At 41.5% G+C, this 15,539-nt stretch overlaps 1 protein-coding gene and 1 non-coding gene across 3 annotated transcripts in view; both read right to left on the bottom strand.

Moving 5' to 3' along the window:
- The window catches only part of SMARCA1 (SWI/SNF related, matrix associated, actin dependent regulator of chromatin, subfamily a, member 1), a 71,040-nt gene extending 68,953 nt beyond the window's left edge, over window positions 1-2,087 (bottom strand). For both annotated transcript variants that reach the window (XM_021685856.1, XM_021685863.1), the window contains exon 1: window positions 1,908-2,087. In XM_021685856.1, the coding sequence (XP_021541531.1) occupies window positions 1,908-2,081 (174 nt within the window). In that variant the 5' untranslated portion in view covers window positions 2,082-2,087. The remainder of the gene's footprint in view (window positions 1-1,907) is intronic.
- Window positions 2,088-10,025: 7,938 nt separating this feature from the next.
- On the bottom strand, window positions 10,026-10,099 carry TRNAK-CUU. The gene has a single exon. It is a non-coding gene; the product is annotated as a tRNA-Lys (tRNA).
- Window positions 10,100-15,539: the final 5,440 nt, after the last annotated feature.

The raw sequence follows: 15,539 nt of genomic DNA, 5'->3' as shown, positions 1-15,539 counted from the left end.
CATTCCTTTTCATCGAGTAATTTGAAGGAATGACACAAATGAAAGAACTTAAGTAGATGGTTTGGTACTCTTTAGATTTTTCAGGAAAAATAAAAAAGATGCGGTGACTAGAGTAATAAACTTCAGGTATTCAGAAAGTTCCTGCCATGCAACACCTCATTTCCCTATGCTGAGCAGACAAATGAGGTATTATTAGGCAATTTCTGATGAAGTTACAGAATTCATGAATAGCTATGTATCAATTCAGTGTTTGTTACATAGGTTTTTTATTAATTCCCAATCTTTTCACAATTCAAAAAATTTACACAATCTGGAAATTCAGCAACCTTTACTGCCATACAAAAGATAGTTTGGCCCTTACATTTGCCCAGTCTAGGGAATAAAAGGCACCTAGACTCACGTCTGAATTCCCCAATATTTGATTTTATATTGATACTTGGTATTTGACCCATCTTTACAATATTGTCTTACTGATCCAAGTACCACAAAGATCTTAAAATGTGCATGTTTTCTACGGTTTTCACTTAGCACTACAATTGTCTTTCTGTTTAGTCAACCTTGTAACAGTAAAATGTCACTTAAACAACTGCTGCATTTAAAATTAATGCATGGCAAAAGCTGTTAATTTCCCTCAAAAGCTTTTCATTTGGTCGTATCCTATCAGGTAATGATTCAGACAAAGCCACTTGAGATCTCTAAAGCATAATTTTAATTACCTACCATTTTTTAATTGTGATAGGTCTACTCGTAAATGGAAAAAAATCCACCCATAAAAGATCCATTCTACAATTTTATTATACATCAACAATCGTTATGTCCCATCCTACTTTTCATTTCAAATTTTGAACGTGTTTCATAGTTTCATTTGCATGTCTTGGTCCATATGAGAGATGCCTTATGGAGATAATACATATTTTCTAGATTTGGCTTTAATAAGGTATCTGAGCGGTCCCCTTATGTATGTTAGCAGTTCATCTTATCGACGCTGGGTTAAAGAAAAATAAAAATAAAAATAAAAAGCACTGCGTGTGTCCAGGAGCCAGCAGCGCCCACTAGGAGAGGGAGGCGGAAGCCTGGAAGGCTTGGGGCCCCATTGGGGGACCATTTGGGTGGCCCCAGAGTGAAACACTATACCGTCGGGGGCGGGGCAGGAGAGGGTGAGGGTGCACACGTTGGAAATTTTCCTAAGCCAGCGTCCACGATTCCTCAGTTTGGGGGTTGGGTGGGGGGGGGGGGGGGGGGGGGTAGGACGCGGAGAGCTCATTTTCTCGGGGTGACACCCCCGCTTCAGCAGGCGGGACCAAACGAACAAGGGATGATTTTTTTGCTGCCACCTAAAAGGCCGACATTGTCATTCAAAAAAACAAGTCTCTCCTATCGTCCTCCTCCTCCCAACCATCAGCACCTTAAAATTCAAATTTAAAAAAATAAGCCCCAGCAGAACCCCTTTTGCGCGGGTGTGGGATTGAAGGGCCCAGATTTCCCAGGCAGAGGCCGACGGGAAGGGGGGGGAGAGGGAGCGAGCGAGAGGAGAGGGAGAGGCGGAGGCTTTTTCCTGCACAGCCCCATCCCCCACCCTGTTACCCCAGTTCCGGGAATGTGAATGGGGCCGGGGGCTGTCCAGGGGCTCCAAAGCCCCCAACTCCCGGGATAACGGGCACCCTCCACCCCGCGCCGCGCCCAGCCCCGCCCCCGCCCTCCAGGCGGCAAGGAGGAAAGGGGGAGGGGAGCGAATGCTAGACTGTTCCGCCGCCCCCCACCCCCAGCGCGCCCTCGGCCCCCATCCCCGTGGAGCTCCGCCGGTACCTGTCGGCGCCGAAAGGTCAGGGCTTCGGCCCCTCGGAGGGGCCCGGCTCAGAATTTGTTCACCAAATACACACACATACACACACCCCCTTCCTATTTACCTCCTTCTTCTTCTCGCTCTTCTCCGTGGCCACGGTGGCTTCGGTGGCTGCGGCGGCCGCTCCCTCCTCCTTAGAGGTGGATGGCCCCGGCTGCTCGTCCTCTATGACCACGATTGTGGCGGTCGCATTAGCGGCTGCCACGGCGGCTGCCACTGCAGCGGAGTCCGGCTCCATGGCGTTGGAGCGGGAACGAGAAGGGGGACGAGGAAGGGGACGAGGGCTCCTGGGCGGCGGCAGTGGCTGCACTGGAAAGAGCTAGATGGAGCAGGGGTGGGGAATCACTCCGCTTCCAACCCCTTCGCTCAGCCCCCCCTTCTTTAAATAACCCTCAACCCTGCCCCACTTCCGTCCACCCACCCTACGTCATGGCCTCCCCCCCGTCACCCTCCCCCCTTCCTCCACCCCCCCTCAACGATCGCGAGACTCCCCCTCCCCACCCAGAGTCCGGGCCGGCCCCGCACGACCAACTGTTGCCTGAGTGTGGGGCGCGGACTGGGGTAGAGGCGGGAACCCACAAGCCCGCGGCTCCCTAAAAATCTCCTTTCCCACACGCCCCCAACAGTCAGCCTGAGCTCCCCTCGCAGATGTGTGCAGAAGGAATCCTCTTTCCCTTAAATCTGCTCTTTGTACCTCAGGGCGCTCTCCCCTTCTTGCACAAAGAACTTTTCCTCTGCTTGTAACTGCACTGCAAAAGGTCTTTCTCACCATTTGCAAAGCCCAGAACCCCTCTGGGGACTGCCCTTTCCCAGATCTCGAAAGGGGGATTGGTGGTGCTATTCCCACCTTTGTAAATTATGCAGAAGGAGAAGCACTCCTTGAATCTCCTGATTGCAGCTGCAAACATTCTCTTACAAGGCAAAGCATGACTCTAGGGTTTTATGTATATTGCTCTATTTGCAACTCTGATACTTCTCAGATGGCCAATGTGCAGGGGCCCTTCTTTTGCCTTTTGCCTTCACCACTGAATTTTAAAACTCCTGCAGGGAGACAAGGTCAAGGGACTCACAGAACCTGGGGCAAATCATGGTAGGTACCCAATATTTGTAATTGGATTGAATTACTGTGAGTTTTTTGGTGCGTGTTCTTTTTGTACCCCTGTTATTAAGTAGTAATTAAATACCAATAATATGCATGATTATGAATATAAAAGCATTTTGTAAAGGGTGGGACAGTATGCAATGTCAATTATTAAATACTATTGTTTTTATTTCTCACTATTTATTTTGATCAATTACGGGAAGATTTACATCTTAGTTTTTAAATTCAGTCATTAGGGAGGAAAGACAGCAAAACATGCCAAAAACAGTAGACCAAACAACAATCACAAAATCTGCAATTTCCAAAGTGAAGCAAATGCTTTTCAAAGAGTAAAGAAATGATTACTTTCCCTCAACACACCTTCCTAAATTACCAACTAAAATCAAGTATGATTTCTGTGAATGGAAGGAAGGCACACAATTGCCCCCCAAATATCTCTTTTTCCTGGAGAAAGTAGCCTAAATCCTTTTTGTTTTAAAGCTGCCACTCCTTAGTATGCAAAATCCTTGTGACATTTTAGCTACTATTGGTCATTTACACCTTAGTGTGAAGGAGTGTGAGATCCTGTCCAGGGACTGGTTTTACACAGAAACACAGAGAAGTGTTTAGAGGAAAAGAGCAAGACACTGGTGACTGAAGGAGTGTGCCACTGAGACTGGTGGTGCTAGCTTTGCTCTGATTTTACTTTCATTATGTTCTTATCATTTGCCCTTGTTTCCCATCCTGAAGTACACCTGTGTACTATGCAATGGGTATAGGGAGTCTCAGTATAACAATGGTTCATATTTCTGGAGCATCAACCTTAGTCAAAACGTGAGACGGAATTAAGTCTCTTAACTGATCACTTGAAACACTATTTTTTCTATTAAACGTGCAGACGTATTAAGGAATGAGCTACAGAGTTTGAACTGTCTCCAAATAAAAGCTTGAGACTTCCAGTTAGACGTCCTACCCCTTCCCCACCACCTGTTCTGTCTCCTCAGTCATTAAAAGTCGTTTGGTGGGGAATTCCATTCAGGAAGGACTGAAAGCAAAGGATGCTGCAATGCATGCATCCACCTGACTTGAGAAGGATCCTCCTAGACAAGCAGAATGGAAGATTTCTTTTTCACCAAACTATAGCTATAAGAGGATAGAATTCCCCTTTCCTTGCCTGGAGCTTCAAAGGAAAAGGGGGTCAGTAAATACTTGTTATGTACTCTGTGTTCCTGCTAGTGAAGATACTTTGTTACATTGTATTTCTCATTGCCAATGTAGGGTATTTGGGTTACATTGTGGGCTAAATGCATTTTGTGAGGACATCTGGGAAACTCACATCCCTTTATAATACCTTTTCTGTGGAAATGTATTCCAAGTTCCAAAAAAATAATTTAGAAATTAATTTGGGGGACAGAACATATTTGTATGTTGGCAATTTTCCATGTATGTATAATGTGATCCTTACTTTTTCAGGATGACATGGATGAAAGTGCTACCAAGTAATGAGTTTGGCTGGAAAGGTCAATGCTTGGTCCATAGACCTTGCTTCAGGATTCATGTAAATATTGCCCTTTGGCTTGTGGCAACAGCTGCTATTTACAGAGCATGTGCTATCCTTATTTGCAAATCTGCCTAAAATTCATGATCTGTAGACTTTGTTCAACAAGAGTCACCTCATTTCTGAACCTACTCAACACCTTGCTCTATCTGCTACTACTTCCTCCTATTTTGTCTTTTCATTTGAAATGGTCTTTAATTGCTATACTCCAGTAAGGTAGGAGAATAAAGCAAAATTTTATAGAGGACCTTGGAGCCATATTTGAGAACCTCGACCAATCTTAGTCTACTGAACAATACATCCATTTTGGCAGATTGTGAATATTGCAGAAGTTATTCCATAGTCATTTTGTATAGCCAAATTCAGTAGCTGCCAGAATGCGTGTGCAGTGGTGGTATTAAGTACTTTTATAAAGTTCATGAAGGCAAGGTCAAAGACTTGGTGTTCATTTTCTTATCCTATATCTGGAATTTATCACTGAAACCACATTATGACTTAAAACTACATTGTGATCCCACTTATCAATGTTCTTCAGAAGCTGGTACAAAGGATTCTGGTCACAGTATCTTGCTTACAACTATAGTAACAATTCTGTTCACAGCAGTAAACTTTCTCACCATTCTTCTTGAAGACATGTATGATAGTGGCATTTTTGAAAATGTGGTATTTCCTTGGTGCTCTGTATATTAAGGAAAAGGTAATCATAATGGCTAGTATGCATCAACCATTTTTTGAGCACCCACTATTGCATCAAGCACTGTGCTAGGTTCCTGACATATGATATTGCTAATCCTCCTGGTAATTTTATGAAATAAATGTTATGATCCCTATTTTACAGATCAGAAAATGGAGACTGAGGCTACATAACTCATCTAAGGTCTCACAGCTAGTGACAAAAGCCAGATTCAAATTCCAGGCCGGCTGGCTCCAAACTTCATCTTTCCACTTCACCTTTATTAAGTTCTCTGTTTTTCACGGGGCTTCCTGCTTGACAATAGAAATCATATTGAGAAAATTACTAAAAATATTTCTGCCATCTGTCTCCATAGTGTTCCCTCTGGATTTATGAGGAGACACTGTCACTCTTCAGGCTCTGGTAGTATGCACAGCCAGATAATTGCTTTAGTTCCACAGAAAAGTTGCTGTAAGGTGGAGGTTAGAGAATAACTTGGGATTCTTGCATGGCTTGTACCCAAAGTAAATTCTCAGAAGAGTAATGGGACTCAGGACACAGTGCAGGGTCAGGGAAAACCTAACTGAAACAACGTAAATGTGCAAGAGGAAGTGTTCGCAAAATGTTGTACAAAACATCCGTAAATGGAATACTATACAATCATTATGAATGATTATGGAAGTACGTATCTGTTGGCATGGAAATATGCTGCTAATAGATCTTTTGTTTTCCGTTTTTCAAGTTTTTCATTTTATTTGTTTCATTATGTGTATATAAAGTATTTGAAAAAAATTAAGTATTTGAGTCTCAACAGTCGAAATTATGTTTAAATATATACTCATAGAATCTCTACTACAACACTGCCTTATCTTTTTCCTGCTCCCAACAAGTAGCCACTTCAGTATTCTTTTTGGTTGTATTTCCCATTTTTACACCAAAACCTGGCTATGTCATGTTCTCCACATACAGTGGAGATCACTCCATATTAGATTAGTAGTCTTTCTCGGACTTTTTATAGCTCCACATTATATAATCATGTGTCTCCCCTCATTTCCTAGGTCGTTTTCATCAAGGCAAGTCAATATGACAAATTCTGCCAAATAGGATAGGAGTAGAATAGATGTCTCTCTTCTAGGCCAATTGTGTAAGAGCCAATTTGTGACCTTGCTCCCTGTTCCTTTGCAGTCATGATCACAGAGGCCCCTAATATATTGTTGAGTGAAAAAAGGCAAGCAACAAAATTGAATGATCCCATTTTTGAAAAGCAAGAAAGAAAGGAAGAAAGAAACTGTTTACACAAATAGAGTTCCACAAAGGAAAAGGTCTTAAAGGTTCTACTCCAAATGTTAACAGTAGTTGTAGCAAGGTGGTGGGATTATGGGTGACTTTTTTTCTTATTTTTGTCCCTTTATTATTTCTAATTTTCCTTGATGAAGGTGCTTATACTTATATAATGAATAAATAACATTTTAAAAGATTAACTGAAAAATATTGCTCAAAAGTACACAGGTTGAAATAATCCCTAACAGATGGAGTAGGAACTAGTAGGATGAGGCAAAAAAGGGAAAGAACAGTTTCACACTAAAGAGACAGTGCAGTGCAGTTATTTAATGTGTAAAATAAGAGAAGGAATATAAATTACTGGGCTATTTACAATAATGTTACCTGGTTAAGGAGCTGTTTTTGACATTATCATTTTAAGTTGTATGTAAAAGGTTTTTTCTACTTTTAAAAATTATCACACAAATCCTAGTTCTGAAAAAAGATATAGCCAATTTTTCAAACACTTTCCACCCTGGAATTCTATACACCAAAGCGTGCCCTAAAACGTGTAACACATGCTAAGTAATCTGAATTGGGTTTGCTAAATGCACATGGTGAATATTATTAGAGGCAGAATAGCATAATTATTACCAACTTGGGCTCTAGAGTCAGAAAGACTTGGAGTTCAAATGCTACCAAATTATTTAACCTCTCTGAGCCTCAGATTTGCATCTCTAAAATGGATATAATATGTAACTCAGAACTAACTGGAATTAAAATAACAATTTTAAAACAACCTAACTCAGAGTGGCTTTATGAGGATTTAATGTAAAAGTATATGTAAAACATTTAACATTGTCTTAGCATGTAATATGCATTCAATGGATGGTCGTTAACAAGAAGAAAAAAAGGAAGGTGATGCAGACTAAACCAAGGGAAAAGCCAGGACATGAGAAGGTCCGTCTGGAAGTCATTCCTGAACTAAAGTGAGAATAAAGCAAAACTGTTGTCTGCCAAGTTAATTTTTTCTGTTCATTATCATTTATTAGGGTCAGCAATTTGGTGCAATTACACTTCCTGAAAAGTAAGTTTTGGAGAGAAGCAGTAAAAGAAGGAGAAGAGGATCAGGACACTTCCCTACATAGAACATGACCTCCTTGAGACAGGGACCATATCTGATTCATCTTTGTTAAAAGGCTGCATGAAATGAGGTGGAAGGAAGAGGGCACTGGGGCTGGCTCCCTAGCCTTCATTGTGCCCTCCACCCTCCACATATATCCTTCAGATTTTATGTTGCCCTCTGTGGTTTCTCCCACTTTTCCTCCTCTAATTTTGACCTAGGTGTCTATTTTGGCCAGATTTCACATGCATAGAAATATATTTATAGAACACTTTTGAAGGCTCTTTTACAGCTTACCCACTATGGGTAGAACAAAACATGAAGGACTATGATGGCTCGCAAAGAAAATGGATTAGGTCCTTGCGCAGCGCCTAGATCAATGGTCTCAAACTTTAACACATACGTCAGCATCACCTGGAGGGCTTGTTAAAATTCAGGTGGCTTGCCCCACTCCCAGAGTTTCTGAATAGGTTTGGGGTATGGCTAGGAATTTGCCTTTCTCTTTTTTTAAAGATTTTATTTATTTATTTGACAGAGAGCGAGAGAAAGCACAAGCAGGGGGAGCAGCAGAGGGAGAGGGAGAAGCAGGCTTCCCGCTGAGCAGGGAGCCTGACACAGGGCTCCTTGTGGGGCTCCATGTGGGGCACGATGCGGGACTCGATGCAGGGCTCGATGTGGGGCTCAACCCCAGGACCTGGGATCATGACTGGAGCCAAAGGCAGATGCTTAACCGACTGAGCCACCCAGGCACCCCGAAATTTGCCTTTCTAACAAGTTCCCAGGTGATAATGATGCTGCTGGCCAAGGGGCCACACCTTAGAACCAGTGACCTAGACTAGAGATCAGCAAACTTTTTCTGTAAAAGGCCAGATAGTAAATATTTCAGACTTTTTGGTCCTTGAGGTCTTTGTCACAATAACCTCTGTTGTGGTAGCATGAAAGCAGCCAAATCAATAGGTAAACACATGAGAATAGCTGGGTTCCAATAAAGCTTTATTTACGGACACTGAAATTTGAATTTCATATAATGGAATATCATTCCTCTCTTGATTTTTGAACAATTTAAAAATATGAAAACCATTATTAGGTTGAGGGGCATACAAATATTGACATCAGGCAGTGTTCACTGATTCCTGCCTGAAAAAGGCGCATTATCTAAGGAAGACAAAACAAATACAAGTGGATAAAAGAGACATAACAAAGCAGTAAACGTATGAGGTGTTTAACCTCAATAGTCATCGGGGAAATGCAAATTGAAGCCACAATGAGATACTGGTACACATCCACTAGAATGGCTAAAAATGTTTTAAAGATTAACAATGACAAGAGTTGACGAGGATGAGAAGCAATAGGAACTTTCATATAGTGCAGCTGAGAGGGTAAGTTGTACAACCACTTTGGAAGCCAGTTAGGTATTATGACCTAGAACGGAACACTTATGTACCCTATCACGGGTTGTGATAGAGAAACAGAGATGCCACTCTGATTCCCCTTCAAGGAAGGACATTCTGCACAGGTATGGGGAATGCATCAACAGATAGCCTCCAGCTGCCAGCTCCTTGAGGGTCTACCTTAGCTGCAGAGAGTTGCTTTGCCCAAGGTCATGCTCTTCCCAAGGTGAATGAGTAAGGCAGGAGAGTGAGTGAGGTTTGATGCAGAACACACAGATGGGCACTACTTGTTCCAAAGCTCCACGCCAAGTCAGCTCAAGCTTTGTCAGACTTGTATCACAGTTTATCTTCTTCCTCTGCTCAATCCTACTTCCTTCGCCTTTCTTCCACAAGTGTTAGTCCCTAATAAACATCTTGCACTCAATACTCCATCTCAGCTTTTGTTTCTGGAAAGCCCAACTTGCAACACCTTTGACCTAGTAATTCCACCAGGATGACATATCCTAGAAAATAATCATATGTGCACCAAAAGCCATATACAAGACTGTCCATACTAGGTTTTATTTATAATAGCCAAATATTTGAAACCATTCCAATGTCCATCAACAGGAGAATGAATGAATTGTGATGTATTCATACAATGAAATATTACACATCAATGAAAATGACAGTTATGTACAGCTACATACATGACATAATATTGAGTGAAATGAGCAAGACAAGTGAATACTGTATGATGTCATTCATAGAAAGTTCAAAAACAGGCAAAGGCATTTATGGCTGCATCTGTAAGTGGCAAAACTATAAAGAAAAGCAACAAAATGATTATCACAGAAGTCAAGAGAGTGGTTATGTACAGGAATGATCTTCAAAAATTTTAACAGCTGGTATGACACAAACCTTGACTAATCCAAATAGACAGAAGCTTTTATACCTCATCAGAGTATGCTGGCTCAATACCAACCCTGGTTTAATTCTGGGTGGAAGAAGAAGGGGTGGTCAGAGAGAAAGCATCTGGTTTGGGGGTGTCTTCCAAACCGCTAACAATGTTTGCTTTCTTTTTTTTATTAAAGGTTTTATTTTTAAGTAATGTCTATACCCAACATGGGGCTCGAACTCATGACCCTGAGATCAAGAGTCACATGCTCTAACCAACTGAGCCAGCCAGGCCCCCCAACAGTGTTTGACTTCTTGACCTGGAGAGAAGTTACATGGGCACTCACTTTATAATCATTTGTTAAACTATACATATATATTTTATGTTCATTAAAAGAAGGGAAATAAGCATACTATGGAAAAATGTAAATACATGTTCTGTAAATATTTACTTTAAAAAATATAACTGTAAAGTGCTGCAGAGATGGCGGGGGAGTAAAGATAAGAATGATCAGAGCTCATGGTGTGCTTATTCATTCTGTAACAATATGATACAAGATAGACCTTGAGAAGTTCCAAGAAGTTCTATAAGAGGTACACAGAGACACTGTTGTTCAGAAGAGGGAGCATTGTTTTCCAGCTGAGGGGTGAGAGGAGAAAAGCTTCAAAGAGGAAGGACCATTTGAGGTGAGCATTGAAGAATAGAGAGGATTTCAGCAGGTATAGTTGCAGAGGAAGTTGGGGAAAAGACACCATTAATAAGATGGAAGTAGTAGCATGTGATCAAGAAATGAAATAGTCAAATATTTAAAGCAGTATTTCACAACTTGTTTTGATGCTTAACACCCTTAGGAAAATTCTAAATCATGCATTATTTTCTGCAAGGGATAATTATATGTTCCATAGATACCTATCAAATAGCTACTGTGCTAGTGCCAGGTGCTAGGTACACAGCCATAGCAAGACAGACAAGGTTCTGGAGCTTACACTGCCTATATCTGGACTTACTTCTTTCTAAGTCACCGTTCTTCCTGAGAGCAGAAAACAGTCTAGCCTTATCCACGTGAACTCAGTCAATTCAATGTTGTGTGTGTGTGTGTGTGTGATTTCATGTTAAATTCAATCAGATTTAAGAGTCACCTCTTCCGGGGCGCCTGGGTGGCTCAGTCGTTAAGCGTCTGCCTTCGGCTCAGGTCATGATCCCAGGGTCCTGGGATCGAGCCCCGCATCGGGCTCCCTGCTCGGCGGGAAGCCTGCTTCTCCCTTTCCCACTCCCCCTGCTTGTGTTCCCTCTCTCACTGTGTCTCTCTCTGTCAAATAAATAAAATCTTTAAAAAAAAAAAAAAAAAAAGAGTCACCTCTTCCCTTCATCATGTCCCTCATGTTGATCTGGAACTCTAGAGTTAATGCAAGACTGAAATAGCAGTGGTGGGGAGGTCTCTACTTCTTGGGCTCTTGATATATTCTGCACCAGCCTTCCTTGGGATATATAGTCACCCTTTCATCCGTCCCTACTGCCATTCATTAGGGGGGCCAACTCCCTATCAGGCCCCTAATGGCACAGTCCCTACTGCTACCCAATGCTGCTTCCCCTCCTCACGACCACAAGATCCCACCTTCTGTTTTTTTTTTTTAAGGTTTTATTTATTTATTTGTCAGAGAGAAAGAGAGAGCACAAGTAGGGGGAGGGGTAGAGGGAGAGGGGGGCAGGCTCTCTGCTGAGCAAGGAGCCCAACATGGGACTCGATCCCGGGACTCTGGGATCATGACCTGAGCTGAAGGCAGATGCTTAACCCACTGAACCACCCAGGCATCCCAAGATCCTATCTTCTAAGTTCCCTTTTCTACTTGCTTTCTTCTTCTCAGTTCTTTTTTTTTTTTTTTTAAGATTTTATTTATTTATTTGACAGAGAAAGACACAGCGAGAGAGGGAACATAAGCAGGGGGAGTGGGAGAGGGAGAAGCAGGCTTCCCACTGAGCAGGGAGCCCAATGAGAGGCTCGATCCCAGGACCCTGAGATCATGACCCAAGCTGGAGGCAGATGCCCAACAACTGAGCCACCCAGGCACCCCTCTTCTTCTCAGTTCTGAGGCTCTTATCTACTAGGGTAGAGGGATGGGGTAAGTAACATAACACATCTTGCCCAAAAAGAATTCTTCTTTTTTTTTTTAAAGATTTTATTTATTTATTTGACAGAGAGAGACACAGTGAGAGAGGGAACACAAGCAAGGGGAGTGGGAGAGGGAGAAGCAGGCCTCCCGCTGAGCAGGGAGCCCGATGCGGGGCTCGATCCCAGGACCCTGGGATCATGACCTGAGCCGAAGGCAGATGCTTAACAACTGAGCCACCCAGGTGCCCCCAAAAAGAGTTCTTCTTAAATCTCTTCCACCCTGGACTGAGACATAAAACAATAATCTAAAAACCAAGAGTGTGTTCTGCCCTTCTTTCATGATGCCTGTGTCGGAGGCAACACCAGCATCATGTGTCACTGCCTGCCTCAAAAAGTGTCACAGGATTGAGGATAGAAGGAGCTTAGGTAATCACTCAGTTGAATTTAGCCATAACTCTACTTTCTCTTTTAGGATTTTCGAAGTATGTGCTAGAGAAATCTTTACATGCCATGTAAGAATTTTGATCAGATAAATGCAGCTTATGGGTCTGATGAGTATCACCTTGAGAATTTGTAGAATTTTTATCATTTTTATGGTCTGTATTTCAACATCAGCATCTCTTTGATTTTTTTATGGATGTATATTAAACAGCTTATGACCATTAAAAAAAATTTAACACTCTATAAAGGTCAAGACCAAGATGACAAGTTAGCAGTATTCAACTGAATGATCAATGGAGTACCTGAATCATGAGCATACCCGTCTGATTGTCACTAACTGCTGCATGTGTTCAATTCTTAAGGAAAATGCTGGGTAGAAAATAAGGTTTGTAAACAGTGGTCTTGGTAAGTAACTGGAAAGATATGTTCAGGACAGAATCCTTGGAGCCTTAAATACCAGGCTAACTCCATATTCTTTCGGTTTAGCATCTCCAGTTTCTGAGGGGAGAAGGAAAGTAGGCCTGGGTGGGCAATGCCAGACCTGGCTATGGGATTCTTGAAGCAGAAAGGAGAGTCTGGCCTTAGAGAATGAAATAGGGGTGGAGGTCAAAGGAAATGAAGAAACCAACTAGGGTAGGAATTAAGCAGCAAATACCAAATTCTATAAGAAATGAAAAGTATAAATGGAAATATGTAAATAAAAATGAGCTCTTCTTTAGGCTGCTTTGTATGGAAAGCAATAGCTGTGCTGGATTTGTGTATATGAAAAGTGAGGCTTTTCAACTAGTGGTGATTTAAAAATCTGTGAATCATTTATACCTCTGCTCAGCCTGCCTTTCAGCCTCTGGCTGCTGACTCACCCATGCAAAATCTTCCCCAGCCTCATCTATGTTAAGCAGGCCTGTTTCTGCCTTTGCAGGCCCTAAGCTCTCTCACTTGTGAATGCTTCAGCCAGCATCATATTAAACATATTAAAATGCATCCACATCCTGCATTAAATATTTATATTTTTGCTATAAATTTTTGAAAGGGCTTTTGTAATTTTTCTCTTGAAATTATTTGTCTGTGCATAACTAATTTAATTTATAATGGCTGTGATTTCTCCATAATCATTATGCATACTTGGACATTCTTGGGAAGTGAGAAGATCCAACCTAAAAATTGTTTTCAAAGACAGTGGATTTTTTAATAAATAGAAAATTTAATAATTAATGAACTTGATATATTTTGTAGCCATTTAATTAAATTATTTTTGAGTTTCCCCATTTTTTTTAGTATTTTATACTCTCTTCTTAAGATCTCACTTTATTTTATCTCTAAAAGCCTGTAAGTTGTAAGCTCTTAGTTACAGTTGTCTAATAGATAAAAAATAGGCACTGAGCACTGATTTAAGTGTGTGTGTGTGTGTGTTGTGTGTTTGTGGTGGTGGTGAAGGTGGTGAGACTCATGTTTTCTTGAAGCTAGAATTTCATGTATTTGAATTTTGTTCAATGACCATTTAACTCTTTGCACTGAATGTTTCTTGCATGTAAATACAAGTATAGGGCATAAGACCTTTATTTAGTTAGGCAAATTGCCATCTGATGATGATAGGTGAGAATGATCAGAGATATACATTAAGGAATTTACTATAGAATTGACAAAACTTGAGTTATTAAATACTATAGATGAAGGTGAGTAGGTTCACCAATAAACCTGAAGTTTCGGGGCACCTGGGTGGCTCAGATGGTTAAGCGTCTGCCTTCAGCTCAGGTCATGATCCCAGGGTTCTGGGATCGAGTTCCGCATCGGGCTCCCTGCTAGGCAGGGAGCCTGCTTCTCTCTCTGCCTCTGCCTCTCTCTCATGAATAAATAAATAAAACATTAAAAAAAACCCCTGAAGTTTCAAATTGGGCTGACTAGTTAAACAGTGATATCATTAACAACTATAGCTAAGTCAGAAGGTGGTTGTAGATAAAATAATGATTTTAGCCAACCTACAAAAATTTTTTAACACCTACATAAGCACTTAAGTAAGCACAGTCCCCGAAGTGATACTTAAAAAGATACAATAATTTGCTGCTGGATCAGACCTAGGGAATGATTATACTGGTCAAGCTTGCTTTCCTTCTCTCTCCTGGCCCTAGGCTGAGGGGATACATATCTTTACCTAATTTTGACTCCAGGATCAGCTATTCCAATGTATCACAACTACCACTTTAGACTCCCTCACTCCATGACTTCTGCTTTGCCTGCTATACCAATTCCCAAGCTTAGTGCACCTTCTTGGTATATTTTCTCTACTCTTGCGTTTCATCTGCCAAGCATTGCCAAAGAAAATTACAGATCTTTGTTGATTTGGACTGCCATAGAAATTCAAGTTGTTTGCCTCCAACTGGGCTCTCTCTCTGTTGCTCTAAAACACCTTATTAAAAAGATTTTATTTACATTTATTCATTTGAGAGAGAGAGGGAGAGAGGGAAAGCCAGCATGGGCGCGCACGAGTTGGGGAGGGGCAGAGGGAGAGGGAGAAGCAGACACCCAGCTAAGTGGGTAGCTGGACGTCGTGCTCCATCCCAGGACCCCAAGATCACGACCTGAGCCAAAGTCAGACATTTAACCAACTGAGCCACCCAGGCACTCCTCTAAAATCCCTTAATTTTTCTGGACTCACTGTCATTCTCCAACAGTGTCTTTTCCCTCCTTCTCCACCTTATTCACGTTCCCAAGCCCTCTCTCTCAACCTCAGTTTCATTAAATTAAATGTGATAATTCAGGTAGGACAGTTACCATAATGCCTGACACATAGAGGGTTCTCAATAAACACTGTTAGTACTGTTAATACTGAATGAGCTGCATAATGTGTTTGGTTAAAAAGTTCTGACTTTGGAGTCAGACAAACATTAAGTTTGAATCTTAATTTTGACATTTACTAGTTAATGGGCAAGTTGCTAAACCTCTCCAAGTCTCAGTTTTCTCACCTTTAAAATGGAAACAATAATATTACTATTTTACAGGGATTTAGTGAGGATTAAATGAAAGTGTGTATGTAAATCCATGTGGAGAGTGTCAGTCACATGAGTATTCAACATTAGCCACCAGGATTATTACTGGTATTACTATTATAACATCCACTTATTACTTTTTTTTGGAGAAAGTCATCATCTCCCCTGTGCAAGACCACAGTTTTTAGTGTCCTCACC

This window comes from Neomonachus schauinslandi, chromosome X, assembly GCF_002201575.2.
Source record: "Neomonachus schauinslandi chromosome X, ASM220157v2, whole genome shotgun sequence".
Lineage (NCBI taxonomy): Eukaryota > Metazoa > Chordata > Mammalia > Carnivora > Phocidae > Neomonachus > Neomonachus schauinslandi.
This window is presented reverse-complemented; position numbering and strand designations above follow the sequence as displayed.